The sequence below is a fragment of the Paroedura picta genome, chromosome 4 (assembly GCF_049243985.1).
Source record: "Paroedura picta isolate Pp20150507F chromosome 4, Ppicta_v3.0, whole genome shotgun sequence".
Lineage (NCBI taxonomy): Eukaryota > Metazoa > Chordata > Lepidosauria > Squamata > Gekkonidae > Paroedura > Paroedura picta.
The window spans coordinates 48,732,306-48,748,645 of record NC_135372.1 but is presented as its reverse complement, the minus strand read 5'-3'; the positions used below and the strand labels follow the sequence as shown (position 1 = coordinate 48,748,645).

General features: G+C 42.3%; 1 protein-coding gene across 3 annotated transcripts in view; it reads right to left on the bottom strand.

The window, feature by feature from the left end:
- Positions 1-329: 329 nt before the first annotated feature.
- Positions 330-16,340, bottom strand: part of CRB1 (crumbs cell polarity complex component 1) — a 126,247-nt gene continuing 110,236 nt past the window's right edge. For all 3 annotated transcript variants that reach the window (XM_077332727.1, XM_077332728.1, XM_077332729.1), the window contains one exon: positions 330-1,248. In XM_077332727.1, the coding sequence (XP_077188842.1) occupies positions 1,033-1,248 (216 nt within the window). In that variant the 3' untranslated portion in view covers positions 330-1,032. The remainder of the gene's footprint in view (positions 1,249-16,340) is intronic.

Genomic DNA, 16,340 nt, shown 5'->3' with positions numbered 1-16,340 from the left:
GTGATGCTGTACAGGTACACAACTGACACAAAAGATGTGCAGGGGAAGAAATATAAAGCTTAGACAAAATCTCTCTCTTTCCCCAGCCCCAGCTAGTGCAGTATACTGGTTACAAGGCTTGACTTGGGAAAGCTTGGTGTCCAATGATGCCCCATGGCGTGCATAAAAACAAGTTACAAAACACATTAAAAGAATCCCTTTGAGTTTGAGAACCTCTTTGAGCTTGAGACTTTGGCCCAATGACTTTCCTGTACCACCCACCCCAATTCACCCTAGGTAGAACAGAGGCTGAAATGAACAACACCAAAATAAAGAACAGGATTTGACTGTTTCAAATCTTTATTTTCCTGAACGATGAGTCCCCTCACCCATGGAGTATTAACGTACTTCCTGAATAAGGAAATAAAGTAGATGTATTGAGGAGAAAGGCCTCTACTTCTAAAACCTCTGGTAATACAGAGCAGTGATTGATTGGCAGATAGATTATACAGTCGTATCTGATAGTTCCTTATTTGTCTTCTGCTGTGATAATGACCACTAGACGGAAAAAACAAATTCAAAGTCATGGCTTCAAGAGTATCTGAAACACAGGCACTTATCTTGTTTATCTTTGCAGTCATTACCGCCTGAATGCTCTATAATGAATTATGCTAAAGCTAAAATTCCCAGTGCAATAAATAATGCTCATCTAGCAAGTATTTTCAGAAAGTGAAAATTGTCCATTAATGCTGGGATCTAGACAAGTTGGTATAGTCACAGAAAATGTTTCTATTTGCACTGGGTGCATGTGTTCTTATTTTGCCTTCTGACAGCAACCAATCATATCTCATGGGGTGCTGCTCTAGAGGAGAGAGGATCTGAGCAATCTCTATAAGCTCATGAAACACTGAATATGGCACTTTGAGCATAGACCAAGATTTCTGGGGTATGGGTAAAAGTCATGGCATTCTGTGAAGGGATCCTTCCATCTTGTTCAGAACAACATTGCTGAACCCATTCCTCTTGGAGTGCTGATTTTGCTAAGCGTTCTTGCTAGATCAGTCTTTCCATTGGAGGAGGCTGTACAATGTCCCACATCTCAACTCGGGATCCTTCTTTCTCCTGGCGGCTGGGGCTGTAGGTCCCTTGGGTAGCGCGTTTGTTGGCAGTGACCACTGAAAGTATACCTGCCATCAGGAAGATCAGTAACAAGACCAGTGTTACCGAGCCGATGATGGTGAAGATATTGGAAGCCAAGTCAGTTGACAACTGGAAAGATGGAAATAATGTTCAATGTAATTAGTGCTCAAGCAAACAATAGACGAAAATAAAAAAAAACATGCTGGATATACCATAGTCAGGAGCTATCTAACATTTAGTGTTATCCTACTGTAAATTGTAGGCAAGTGGGAGAGACAAGAAGTGAGTTGTAAGGGGGGCACTGCTATCTATCCACAGCAGAAATGAGGAAAGTACCAGGTTTCTTCCTCAACTATTCTTAGTCTCACATGATTCAGATGTGCAGGACAGAATTACCATAAGAAAACAGTAGCTATTGTGGACAGCTTGACCCTGAAAGATTTTGATAGCCCAGGCAGATCATGGTTTGGATTTTTTTTTTTATTTGTATTACTAGTGACAATTGAACCACTGGAGACAGAACATGTGCTTGGGGCTGAACTTTCAAATAAAAATGTTTTAAAAACAAGCAAAAGAACCCAGCAGGGCAAACCTTTTTTTAAAAAAAACATTTCCTAAAGATTCAGCAACCAACTTTGCTACCTGTGGGAACAATCTTCTCTGTGTGCATTCCTACCAATTTTATTTGTTTTTTACTACATGGTTGGACTTCTATATATAGGAATGCCTAGTCAATTAGCTCTGGGCTTCCATTGCAAGGGAATGTTGGTACTGCCAGAGAAATATTAAGCAGTTATTTGAGAGGTTCCCCCCCCCCCCAAGACATTTTAGAAGTCCTTGTATAATGCAAGAAATCTAAGCATGGCTCCATAGGGAGTTTGTGAACTGCCAAGATTACAGTCTCCCTCTGCCCTTGCAGTTGCCCTCTGAAAATGAAACAGATTGTGGTTGTAATTAGAAACAGTGTTAATTATTTCCTAGAGTATCAAAACCTCCTATGTAACAACTACACCTAAGAGATGCAATTATGACCCGTATTACCCTACCATATTTCTTTATAAATATTTTTTTGAAAATCTCACAACTGTAGTTCGACAAGGTTGGCAGAAGGAGGGTGGTTGGGGAAAATATATTCATTTGAGCTTGTAAAGTCATCAGATTAGAACATTTCTGGGATTTTGTGGGTGGAGCCTGGGGAGGTCAGGGACCTCATGGGGGGGGGGGAATATCATAGAGTTCGCCATCCAAAGCAATTATTTTCTCCAGGAGAACTATCACTGTTGTCTGGAGAACATGTCATTTGGGAAGACTTTGGGATCCCACCTAGAGGTGAGTAATCCTAGGCCTAACCCTGCTAGGTATGGTAGAAGAAAAGGAGGGATTTTTTTTTTACACTGCTTTTCACTGCCAAGAGGAGTCTCAAAGCGGCTCACAGTCGCTTTCCACAACAGGCACCCTGTGATGTAGCTGGAGCTGAGAGAGCTCTGACAGAACTACTCTGTGAGAACAGCACTATGAGGGCTGTGAGGAGCCCAAGGTTACCCAGCTGGCTGCATGTGGAGGAGCGGGGAATCAAACCCAACTTGCCAGATTAGAAGCCACTGCTTTTAACCACTATCATGCTGGCAATCTGGGTCTGATCCGTTGAACTGAGTCCAGGAAGCCAGGGCCTCTGGTAAGTCTGGGTTAGTGGTTAGCCTGGAGATTCCTCAGTCTTTTAAAAAGTAACTTTGCCAGTATTACCTCTTGTGAGTATTGTGGCTCTGATTTGTCTTCAGAGTGAAGGACGTAGGATTCCTCTGAGCCTTATGTGACATTCTCTTGTCAAGGTATGATGATGACTTTAAAGAGTGCTTAAAGAAATTCTTGGAAGAGCAGTTGGCCAACAGCTTTTAACCATGAAGGCTAAAACAGAGGGGCCCCACGTTCAGTGGCAGTATGGCAGTGAACGGCAGTGGGAAGCAAGGAACATGGGGGAAAGTCTATTGCCTTCCTGCTGTCCAAAGGTGTCTAGCAGGAAACAGCATACTGGACTAGATGGGGCTTAGCTTTGCTTAGCAAGGATCTTCTTACATTCCAAGCAGAACATCTTTATCGTCCAGCCTGGTGTTAAGCTCAGAGACTGTCTGCTGAATCCCTCTAAGATGGTGGCATGTTGCTGTGCTATTACTCTTTCCATGTACCATTCTGGAGATGGGGAAGAACTGGAATCCCAGTGTCAAGCACTGCCTTCAATCCTGTGTGTGATGACTAGAAATTCTGAATGTGTTTTCTCCCTATGATAAGTAGAATTGCCAGCTTCAGAGGTAGCCAGAGAATTCCTGGGATTACAGTTCACCAGGAGAAAATGGCCACTGGAAGGTGGACTCTATGGCATTGGGTCCTGCTGATGTCCTTCCCCTCCCCAGGCTCCACCCACAAAATCCCAGGAATGTTCTAATCTAATGACCTTAGAAACACAAGTCTAAATGAATCTTGTTGAACTACAGTTCTGCCAATCTTGTTGAACTACAGTTGTGAGATTTAAATAAATATATAAAGAAATGTGGCAGAATGAAGTTTGCTGAAGTTTCTCTCCACCCCAAACCTCACCTTCCTCAGGTTTCCACATCCCTCCCAAATCTCTAGGTATTTCCCAACTTGGAGCTGGCAACCCTAGTGATAAAGAAACCTCTTTTTTTCCGGCATTTCCAGTCATGCAGAGAAGAGCCTAGGCGTGTGTTCCACTGTATACCTTCAAATGGGAATGTATAGATCAATTTCCAAAGAGTCCCACCAGAACCTTCACTCACATAGCTTGGAGCTAAATCTAGCCCCAAATGAAAACCAACTTCATGACATGCTCAGCTTTATGGGGTCTCTAGATGACTATGGACCCTATTTCCTCAGTGTCCCTGAGGAACTTGTGCTGGGTAAGAATCTGCTGCTTTAACTCTGTTTTCTTCCATACCATCTCCACTTGTTCATTCTTACTGATGCATTGCATAGCAATATAGTACAGAGTGGGCTGCGGGAGCCCCCAGAACTTTGTGTGCATGTCTTAAATCCCATAATATAAAAGAGTGGGGGATAGTCTGAAAGTTGCCATTCCTCTCTGGAATACATGTGTTGTCCTTTAATGGAGCTAATTTAATTCTGCATAAAAGGAACACAGTATTTTTCCATTACATGATGTGAAAATTATAATACTTCTGTACTTGCATCCTCTCCCAAACTCTGAAGAGCACATAGAGAAAAAAGTATGTTTGAAAAAAAAATGCAAATTGTGAAACGATGGCGCTTGTTTAACAGCTCGCTTTTGTATAAAATTAGCATTGTTTTGATAGATCTGCAAAGAAATTTTAAAAAATCATTTGCAATTGAAAACAGTATTAATAACAATGACTTCCTAATTTAAAACGTATCCTTACAAGGAGAACTGCTGAAAACTTGGCAGGCCAGAGTAAACCTTCTGAAATGAAGTGGATGTACATTAGATAAAGCCTTCTTTGTGGTGTCACCCTGTGTCTAAAATTCCCTCTTCTGCTCAGTGTTCAGCCTGATGCCCAGTCTGCACAGCTTTACACATCAGGCGGAAATGTTTCAGGCTTGATTTTGTTAATGATGGATCTCATTATTTTTGAAGTTCCTTTATCACATTTAAAGCTTTCTGCCATTTCATTGAAATTTGTGGCTGTTTTAATTTCAAGGCAGGTTCTGTTTCATTTTATGGTGTTTATATTTGATTATGCGGTTTTATTTATTATCTGATATTATCCTGTACTTTTTTTTTTAATCCTGTACTGATTAGGAACCCTAGTTGTAGATTGTAGGGTATAGATTTGTTTATTAGCAATAATGATGATGATAATGAAAGCTGACCACAAGTTAACAAACTTGGTAGACCAGATACAAACCCGGAAAGTCAAATACTAGGCAGGGCCCCATAGTACTTCCCTCCTTGATTTTACCCTCACAATAACCCAAGGTCCCAAGGTCATCCAGTGAACTTCCATGGCAGAGTCGGGATTTGAATCCCAAATCCTAGGTAGGCTCTCTAACCTCAACACCATTCCGGCAAGTACTGACTCCTTGACAAAATATGGTTCTTTTTATCATAGTAGTGAAACACTGCCTGCTTGGTAGTCCATTGACCTGAGCTGAATCTGCACTAGGCTGTTTATCCCTGGTGACTCCGAATTTTAAAAAGTCATCTACACGTTGTTCAGTTTCCATTTTAATATTTAGTGCTTTAAATTTCCCCTCTGCAACGTCTATGATTGATCCGCGGTGACACTACCTTTCCCCCACAATATCCAGGAGTGGATATAAGTCACTACATTTAAGAAAACCACTCCCAAAGATCTGCAAAGAAATTTAAGAAAACCACTCCCAAAGCCCCAGTATTAAGTGTAGATCTCTGTGTTTTGACGAATTAATTCCCTCCCCCGTGCCTCCAACACTGATGTAGCAAAGCAGTCTGTCGCTGATTGGTCAGGGCGTCAGTTCAAAGACTGCCTGGTTCCCAGTTGCCATTTCCTCGCAAGACTTATATTTGCTCTCATTTCTAAAGTGACTGTGCTCTAAGCCCACACTTCTATGTGCCAAGATTTACCTTTTGGATTGTCTTTCCCCCCCGCGTTCATTTAGGAAAATAAAAATAAACGAGAAGCCTCGCTCTCCATCTCCCCCACCCCCGCTTGCTTTGGCTGTAGTGTCAGGAGATGAACAGCAGGAAATAAACCCCTCTGCAGCCTTGTGCTCCTTCAGTGCCAGCTGAAGCTTCGCAACCTCTGCTCCCTTCTCCCTCTGAGCTTCCCCAATCAAGCATGAAGGAGAGAGCAACCACACAATTAAGTGCAGAACATAGTCTGTTTCAGTTTGGGAGTTCAAATTGATCTGAATTCAGCAGGATCGACAATGGGGGAGGGGGAGTAAGTGCAGAACCAGCGCCAGATAAGGATTCTGTGAGAACCCCTTTCTTTCATCACTGTAGCCAGCCCTACACTTCTGGTATAACACTATAGGTTTATACTCTGGCACTTCTCTTTTCAAATAAACATTCCACTCTTTGCCAGGTTATCCTTCCTAATGGCTTGTTTCTCACAGCATTTCCTCCCTCCCCCCCCCCCAAATGTCCTTTCCTGTTGTATTTGACCGTGCACTACTTAGCTGTAGAAAGCAGTGATCATGAACTTCCATACTTAGTTTTGGGTTATCATGGCAATGCCATGATAGTGCAGGTCACTCTGATAGCTGTGAACGGCTTTAAAAAAGGAAAAAAAGGCTTCAAGGCTCATCAGCCAAATCCCATCAAGATCAGCTTTTCTTTGGCTAATTGATAACTGAGCCACTCATTAACAAAAGATGTTGGCTTCTCCGAGAAGAGAATAGTGGGTATTTTTAAAAGGACAGAGATGAGGGGGGTTGGCTGATTCTCAGCCTCCGGAACTACTTGTCATAATATTTGATGGCAGTGACAACTCTTGGAAGCAGGAAGGAGGACAATGAGCTGATTTTGGATCTAAAAGATACGAGAGATTTCAGAAATGAAATAGACTTCCCAGAGGGGGAAATAAATGTATTGATGAAATACTTCTGGAAGCACCAGGCAGGCACAAGGAAAAATTTTGATTTAGCCCATCTTCCCATGCTGAAGGTGAACTTTTTTGGTACTGATGGCACATGTAAATTCGTAGTCACACATGATATAACTCATACTGAATGATGCTTGAAACACCTAACCTAGGAATGTATGCTTAAATTGGATTTAATATTTGATAGTTACCAAACCTATGCAGATTCCTATTTTCCCCACACCACTCTTTTTAGATGTATTATTTAAATAATTTTTATCTTACCTTTCTACCCAGTTAGTGGCCTCAAGGCAGCAAACATTTAAAAATACATTAAAATCAATTTTAAAATTAATTAGATATATAACAACTGGCTTCAGTGGGAAACATGTGTTTGACTTTAACTCCCTGCCACGGATGTAACATAGATGGAAATCTCATTGAAAGAACCCCTTGTGCCATAGATCAGTGGTCCCCAACCTTTTTGAGGCTGGGGACCGGCAGGGCAACTGCCTGCCCGCGCATCCCGGGCCGCACATGCGCCATGCGCGGCCGAAATCGATGCGCAGGCACGGCCCTGATTCCCTCTCCCCCCCCCCTGCAGTAAGAAGCTTCTCGGGCCGCAAGCTTGCGGCCTGGGAAGTTTTTTACTGCGGGGGGGGTGGGGAAAGGGAGCCGTGGCCCGGCGCCAAGGCCGCTGTGGCCCGGTACCAGGCTGCGGGCCGTGGGTTGGGGACCACTGCCATAGATTATCTGTGCCAAAAATTTCAGTCAAGTAGGAGAAACTTTAGATATATGAGAGACCATTAAAATAATCACTTCTACAATGGGTGCGAGGAGGTCCACCTGAATTGGGATCCTCAAGGGGAGATTGTTGAGGAGACTGTGTAACATCCAGAAATGATCTAATACTTCCTCATCATTGATCATTCAGATTGTGAGTTGTTTGAGATCCATGTGTGTTTACCGTTTGGGGACATACCCTTATACTCTTCTTGCCTCCTATTATGCAAAACAGGCAAACTGTTTATTGCAGAGAGCTGCAAAATTTGAGTCCGTCTCACGTTTCCACACTCTGTGATTCTGCCTACCAGCTAATACCTCTGTCATCCTCTGTGTGGGCTGCCCATCTGGGGAGAAAAGGATGGCAAAATCTTGGGCCTCTCCTGTTATTTTCCTCAGTCCACAAAGCCTGCCTATCTTCCAGTAGGCTCAGTAAAACCTTTGATTCTGGCCACTGCCTAATGGTCAGTACTGCACCAGATAATGAAATCTCACTTAAGGAGGACCTCACTCTCCCTCTCTCTCTGTATATATCCTTAACACGATTTCGCTCCCTTATATTTGGGAAACAGCCTCCTGGTAGGAGACTGTCCGGGGCCCTGTCCGTCCAGGTCCACCCTGATTGGCCCTCCCCCTCCAGCTCCCACCTTCCTCCTTGCCTGCTAGAAGCCTTGTGGCTGTGGCTCCATTGTCACCCATGAGGAGAGAGGCAGCGACACGGCTTTGTGGCCTGCAGGTATGCTCCTGCTGGGAGGGAGCCTCCCTGTGGGCTGCAAAACCCTGTCGCCGGCAGCAGGGGGGGTGGGGCTTTCCACTCGCTTTGCGGGCCAAAGGGTGCTGCGGCCACCCTCTCACACTCTCCTGTCTGCCGCCTCTTTCAAAGCCCATTTTTAAAATGGGCTTTGATACTGGTGAATCTATAAAGTGATACGGAGTGAAAATTCTTGTATATAAATGCCTACTAGCTTATCCTATTGGACAGAAACATTGACAGTCTTCTGGTTGATCTATCAGGCACATATTGCTGGATCACCCTTTCCTTCCTTCTCCTCCCCATCATAAGACGGAATCCACAAAGCACTAGAGAAATCCCATATTAAATCTGACCCTCCTATCTGAAGTAGGTACAGCACAAATGGGTTCTGTTTGGCTTGAGTTTTGATTCATTTCTCATGGAATGCTCACTGCAATGAATATTCCCAATATCATCTGCATATTCCCAAGATTTTAGGGCTGAAGTGTGTTGCCTAAATTTGTTTTACCTAGAAATATTAGAGACTAATCCTGGACTCTTTTGCATGAAAAGCATGTGTTTTACCACTGAACACTCCATAGGCCCATTTGGGGTGGAATGGCATTGCATGCCGCCGAAAAAGTCATGTTAGCGAAACGCGGAAGAAAGCGGAGCTTTTGGGCGACAAGGGCACGACCAGAAGTGGCGCCAGGGGCGCCGTGTGCATACTTAGTTACTCTGGGTTTTGCCGCCATTGTGTCCCATCCCGTCCCGTGCGTAAGTGGTTTGCTTCACGTCTTCCCCCTCCGCGTTTTCCATGTGACCCTAAATCGCCATTTCAGCGGCCGTGCATAATGGGCCTTTATGATCCTTTTACATTGTTAAAAGTTAAACAGGCCTCAACCTGAACTGTACCTGAGTGGAAAACTGCTCAAGATCTGCTCTGAGCTTTTCCGCAGAAAAGCCAGATAGCAGTATGATAAACAAATATTTCACCTTGTGGCTCTGCCCACTACATATCATGCCACAAGCAGCCAGATGGCAAATTCCTCGCTAGGAATGTAGATCTCCTCCTTCAGCTGCAGACTCCAATTACATGCATAATTGTTCACCAACGGGAGCCTGGTGTTCACAACAGGGCATGTGATAACTGTTGGAATAGCCAGTCTTCTGAGACGACAGCAGTGCTGAGGCACCAGATGGTAAACAATATGAGCCCAAGCCAAATACTCCTCAAGTTACAGGAGGCACTCAGAGGTTTTGGATTAGGCCCAAATGTCTATTCTCATTTCATGTGATTGGAAGGATAAAAACCTAAAAAACGTATTTGTCATCCTGGCACCACATATTTGCCAACTTAGCCATGCCACTTTCTGCCATTAGGAGAGTCAGCAACTGAATTAGTGGGTATGGCACTGGATAAATTTGGAGGCTTTTCCTCTCAAGTGAAATGGGTGAAGAATTCTGAGGGAAGTGGAAAGAGCTCTCATAGAATCTGAGATATATTTCTCAATGGGGTTTCCATGCATCCCTAGGTGTAGTCAGATTTCATAGGAAGTGAAATTTAAAGCAATTTTCTACCTCCGGAGGCAAAACATCTGAGAAATGTTTGAGGGAAGCCATTAAAATTTCCATCAGACAAACAAAATCTGTCAAGGTTACATGTTTCCCTAATGTTGTACTTAAATCAGATAGACCTGAGTTCATATTCTGGTCAGACCACACCTGGAGTACTGTGTGCAGTTCTGGAGGCCTTACTTCAAGAAGGACGTAGATAAAATTGAAAGGGTACAGAGGAGCGCGATGAGGATGATCTGGAGCCAAGGGACTAAGCCCTATGAAGATAGGTTGAGGGACTTGGGAATGTTCAGCCTGGAGAAAAGGAGGTTGAGAGGGGACATGATATCCCTTTTTAAGTATTTGAAAGGTTGTCATTTGGAGGAGGACAGGATGCTGTTCCCATTGGCTGCAGAGGAAAGTAATGGGTTTAAACTACAACAATATAGGCTAGATATCAGGAAAAAAATTTCACAGTCAGAGTAGTTCAGCAGTGGAATAGGCTGCCTAAGAAGGTGGTGAGCTTCAAGTCTTCAAGCAAAGGTTGGATACACACTTTTCTTGGATACTTTAGGATGCTTTGGGCTGATCCTGCATTGAGCAGGGGGTTGGACTAGATGGCCTATATGGCCCCTTCCAACTCTATGATTTTATATTCAGTCATCAATAGGGCTGGTTATATGACCTTTTGCAATTCACTGTCTTAACCCACCTCACATGATGATTTTTACGTTAAAATTAGCATAATCGACCTATCTTAGAGAAAAACTTTGACATAATCATATTATTGCTATTTTAATCAGTTGGGGAAATGCATTTTTATTGATGGCTACATCTAAGTTTCCAAAAAACAGAAATTAATAGCATCTCCTCAGCAACATTTCAGGTGACAAAAAGGATGACGGTTTTGGTTGAAGCCCCCTCTCTTTGCTAGCCTTATCCCTGATATGAACCCACATGCACCTGGAAAGCATGGAAAACCCAGAATAATCTGATCCAAAGTATTGCAGACCTTTTGTGAATTGGCCTCTTCCTCTGAATTGCTTCTCTCTCTGGTTATGCAATGGCAGGAGTGAATCCTATTTATATACATGCTTGAAACTGGGCTTTTCGTTTTTTAAAAAAAGGATGAAGCTGATGTGCATACAGAGAACTGCAAAACCCAGCTCACAAATACATTTGTCACATGCTGCAATAGTTGGTTATGAATATTGTTTGCTTGCTCTAACAAATGCCTTTCTGGTGACCTGCCAACACTGGGCCTTTGAACCAATAACCTTGGTACTTTTAATATTGTCTACCTGAAGGACAGGGACACAGCTTCCAAAATTAAACAGATACTGGGTGATGCTGGTCACACCCAATTCTCACAGCCTCACAAACACACACTGTACGCACCCCCTACTATAGTATTACTGGAGATTCTTCGTTCTCTGCCTGCTTTAATAGAAAGATTAAGCTGAAATACTTGGCAACAAGTCATGGGGAAGGGGCAGGGAGCAATGCAGTGGCATTTTGGATCCATGTACATGCACTGCAAACAAACATGCACCGTTCAGCCAGAGAGATAACTTCCAGAAACCAGAACAGTAAGCTCACATTGCATAGGTGCATGCGCTAATCATGTCCATCACTCCAAAAGGCATAGTAGGGATAAAAGTGGGACAAATATACTATTGCAGATAGACTCAAAAACAAAAGGGATGGTTGAAGCATGCATGGAGTATAAGGCTGCATCAGAATCATCAATATCCATTGAGATTGTTAATAATTAAGCAGCTTTACTTTCAAGGCTACCAATCCTATTCAGGTTTTCCAGTCAAAACCCATGGGAGAATGTACTTGGATAGGTAACTAGAGCTGCTCACCAGTTCAGCTCACATTGTGTTCACCAGTCACAAAGACAGTTGGTTTGACTGTTTGTCAACCTGTTCATGGATTTTCAGCAGGTTCTTCCTCTGCCTTCCTTCCTAAACATGCAGTACAACGCAACTGGCTTTTCACACTGGCATATTCTTACACAGCTGGATTTTCTGTTACCTGCCTTGCTGCGTAGCTCTTCCACACAGCAATTGTTTAAACAGACAATTGAATCTGTCACAATTGATATAAATCAGTAATAAATAAATGCCGTGTTTTAATAAAACCCAGCCCTTTGCTGTTTGTACAAACCCTACAGGCTTGGTGATCACTCACATCTGGTCAACACCAAGTACAGTATGGTTGACCAATGAACACATCTGCGGTAAAATTTGCTGCCTCTGTACATAGAGGATTGGACTTTAAATGAGTCAGTATAATCTTTATGGACTTGGCATAACCTTTATGGACATTATAGATCAAGGGGAATTTGTGAAGTGCTATTTTCCCATATTTTGCTAGTTTAATTCCTACAGAAGTGGTTCTTTTGCCCCTGATTCCTATAAATGTAGAAATGTACATGCTTATTCTAATGGAAGGTATACTTATAACTGAACATCATTCAGGATATCCCTGATAATTTTTGGCAAGTCCAAACATCAGATATGGATCCCAGCAAGAGATCACATTAAATAAAGTAAATATGTAAAGCTTGTATGAGTGTATACTTGTGTTGTTAGTGCTGTGTCATATAGCACTGTGGCTTTGTCTCCCCAGTGAATCAGCCTTTCAAATGTAAATAAAACTTAGAAGATTTCTCACTGGGTCCTCCTGGTGTCTGAGCTTGCTTTCTCTACTGGGAACACTGCATGAAGGCAGAGGGGGCAAAATGAAACCTGAGAGACTTATTTCGGCTACATTATTCCAAGTCATCGAAACAATCTATTCCTATCCTTCTCATTACTTGCCCTCAAACCAGCAGAGTCCTGTTTCTTTTTAACTACATGCTTTCAATTTTTCGTCATAAGCAGGAGCGATGTCAAATCCGCTTCCCTGTTCCATCAGAGTCTCTTTGATGTTGCAGGGATTTTGTATCTCACAAGGAAGATGGTTTATGCACATACGCAAAAAAGAGCCTTTGTGAGAAGATAATTAGCTGACTTGGTTACCTTCGAAACCAAATGAAGAGTTGTAAAACTGAGGTTAAACTCTCAATGGTTGTGACTAGGGAGATGTTTTACTGAGATTCTGATAGCATGAAATAGCTCTGAATTAAAAAAAAATCAATTGGCTAATCGAAAGTAGAGTTGACTCATTATTGGTATTCACTGAGTGGAACTAGAGTAAAGCAGAGATGCTAATGGACAACAGAGATGATGTTTCAGATCTTATGAGTTCCATGCTTATATACTAGCCATCCCATTAAATGCACATAGATCTTTCTTGCAAAAAAAGGGTTCCTCTTTTCCATGTTGACACATTAACGATAACTATTATAGAATATGTTTTAAAGATAAAATGATGTGGTGGAAAGATTTTGAGAGAAGTAGAGTTAAAGAAACGGCAGGGTATGTGCTCCCATTTTAGGCATGTAAAGTATGGGGTTAATCAGTGAGAACAGTGGTTGAAAACTAACTTGTGAATCATTGCTAGAATTAAGATAGCAAGTAAGTGGAAAGGCCGTCCAGTTTCCAATGAAAACTGGATTATTAGGGTATGGAACTCTTCTTGTACATACAATTGATAAATCTAAGACACAGGGAAGAAAAGGAAGACCCTAGACTATGATAAATGTCTATTGTGTTTAAAATAATGAAAGAGCAGATAGGGGTCTGCATGTGTTTTTCTAAGGGAATACTGATTCCGTGGGGGCAGGAGTGCTGGTCTGTTGTGGCAATACTGAAGAGGAGTTCAGGAGCCCCTTATAGATTAACAAAATATATTCCACAGAATTTATGCTGGAAGATGTTCCGGCACTCCTGTTTTGATTGTATTTAGGAAAGAAATAACTTGGACCTGTTGTTCTATATAATTCAGAGACTTAGCCTCAATAACACTATATATAATATAAACTAAATAGACAATGATAGAAAACGCTTCTAGTATTTTCTCTGCCCCCCCCCCTAAAAAAAACCAACTCACAAATAGACACTGTTTGGGAAGGGCCATTAGGTAAAACAGGGTCTCGAGACTAAATTGACAGCAAGCAAAGGAATGCTTCTGAGGTGGTCACCCACAACGGCCAAATGAACGTCCCAATAAGATTCCAGTTAGACTACCACAACAGTTACCACTGCATTGTTGAAATAGGGGTAGAGGACATATCATTGGGTTGTTTTTTAAAATTATTATTCAGTTTTAGAGACCAAGAGGGCTGTTTTTGCTTTTTTTCCCCTTGAAATTGCAGAGGTTCAGGGATGTCTGCATGATCAAGGGTGAAAAATGAATAAGGATGATGGAAGAAGACGATGAGCACATGGAAGAAAAAGTATTTATTCCGTTTTTGATGCCTTTTTTTAGTCAGTATGATAATTACTCAGGAATAATTGCATTAGGATGACTATGTAAATGTGGAATAAATTATTCATGAGGCAGCAGGCATTTATTATCGTAATTTGAGTGTCTTTAGGACGTGTTCACGTAACTATCACTTGCGGTTAATGAATATATTAAGTAATTTCTGAGAGGCAAATGCAGTGAGAATTCAAAACTCCTGCATTTTATGGAGGCCTCATATAGTTTTAAATTTATCTGAACACAATGTTACAGATACTGGGTATGCTTATTCATGTTTTCTCTAATAATAATTATGGGGGGAGGGAACGGGTTACTATCCCAGCTTGCCTTAGAGAATAAAATAATACCAGCCAGCATACATTGCAGGCAAAAGTGGCATTTTATTTATGTCTAATTCTGTCATAGTAGTGTAGGGCAAAAATAAAGGATACTCATAATATTTTTAATCTGTGCCTTGGCCAATTCCTGCTTGCTACATATTCCAAGTCTGTTTCTTTGTTCCAAAGGTGCAATATATCTTAATGCCTAGGAAATGAATTAAATTAGGCAGTTGGTGGGTGTCTAGGGCATCAGTGGTTGGATACCATGGCTCAAAATTATATGGGATATTGAGCTCTTCCAAGCAGTGTGTGCTGCTTGCAGTGGATTCAATGGATTGGCAGAACCTTGGCAACAGTAACCCCTAGAAACTCTCAGGCCTATGAAAAGTGAATAGTGGTTGTCCCCAACCCCCTTTTACCGTATATACTCGCGTATAAGCTGAGTTTTTAAGCCCTTTTTTTAAGCTGAAAAAGTTCCCCTCAGCTTATATGCGGGTATTAAAAAAACAACTGCCAGACAAGACAGGAGGGCGGGGGTTGGGAGACAAGTATACTTAACTGAAGAAGCAGAGGCAGGAAGAAATAGAGATGCAGCAAGCCTGGGAGGGAAAGAACAGTCTCTGCTCCCCCCCCCCCCACTGCCTTAACGAGACTAGCATGAGGCTAGCACGTGTTGCTGCTGCTGACGGAGGCTCTGAAGCCTCTATCTCAGAGGGAGAACAGAGAGCAGAAGGAGGAAATGCCCCTAGAGGAAGGAATGGACAGTGGAGGAATCAGAACACCGGGCTAAGAAGAAGGGAAGGAGCACAGGATTGAATATAAAAAGGCAAGTGAGGTCAGAGGGAAAGAGGGAGGAGGAGGGTGGGAAGCAAAGAAAAAAAAAGATCCTGCCCAAAACCGGAGAGGAGAGGGGGGAAAGGAGAAAAATCCACTATCCAAACACCACCCTCGGCTTATATGTGAGTCAATAGGTTTCCAGCCTTTTGTGGTGAACGTAGGTGCCTCGGCTTATATGCAGGTTGGCTTATATGTGACTATATGCGGTAAGTTAAGTGTTAAGTAAACAGTAATCCAAAGAAAACAACTGCCAGAAAAAAAACCTGCTTGGTCTGCTTCTGTATGTTAAGATTTCACCAAAGATTTCACCCCCCCCACCCCCCCAGTTCTTGGAAGACCACTTTTACTCTCATGTTTTTCTGGTGGCCTATACAGTGTCATCTTTTCCCTTGTACATTTATGTTGGTTTCCTGTCTCACCCACCACCAGCTCACTTTTCAATGATTGGACTGTTGTGCTCAGACAATTCCCTCTCCCCTCAACAGCCTGAAGATGAGAAACTTCGTTTTGTTTTTAAAACAACAATAAAATGTTGAGCTATTGCTAGAACTTTGTAACAATAGGCTTAGCGGGTTCTCTGAATTCCCACATTTCATTTTTAAAAAATAAGTCTTTAACTGCTTTCCCTGAGGAGGTATGCCTTTTTCTTTATACCTCCAAGACGGAGGAAGCTAGAGACTAGCTTTTAAAATCAAAACCTATTGCTACCATGCTCTTATGACATATCAATATTTAGTACCAGTATTTAAAAATGGGGTTTCTATGAGGCCTCCCTTGAAAATCCTCATTACTGAGGGCATATGAAGGGGGAGGGGAAATAAACTGACTCCACAACTGTGGAATTACAGAGGGAGGGCAGATGTGTAGAAGACTGTGGACTGACTGCCAAGAAAATCAGAAGTAAATTGAGCATGCAAAAAAGCCCTTTGTTTATGGCAGTAGACTTTAATTAGTATGCAGTTTTATTTCAGAAGTATCAATGTAATTTGATTTGAATCAACTGGGCTTTTTGCCTGAATGCTTTAAGGCAGTTCACGCCTAGGCTGTGGCAGAAATGAG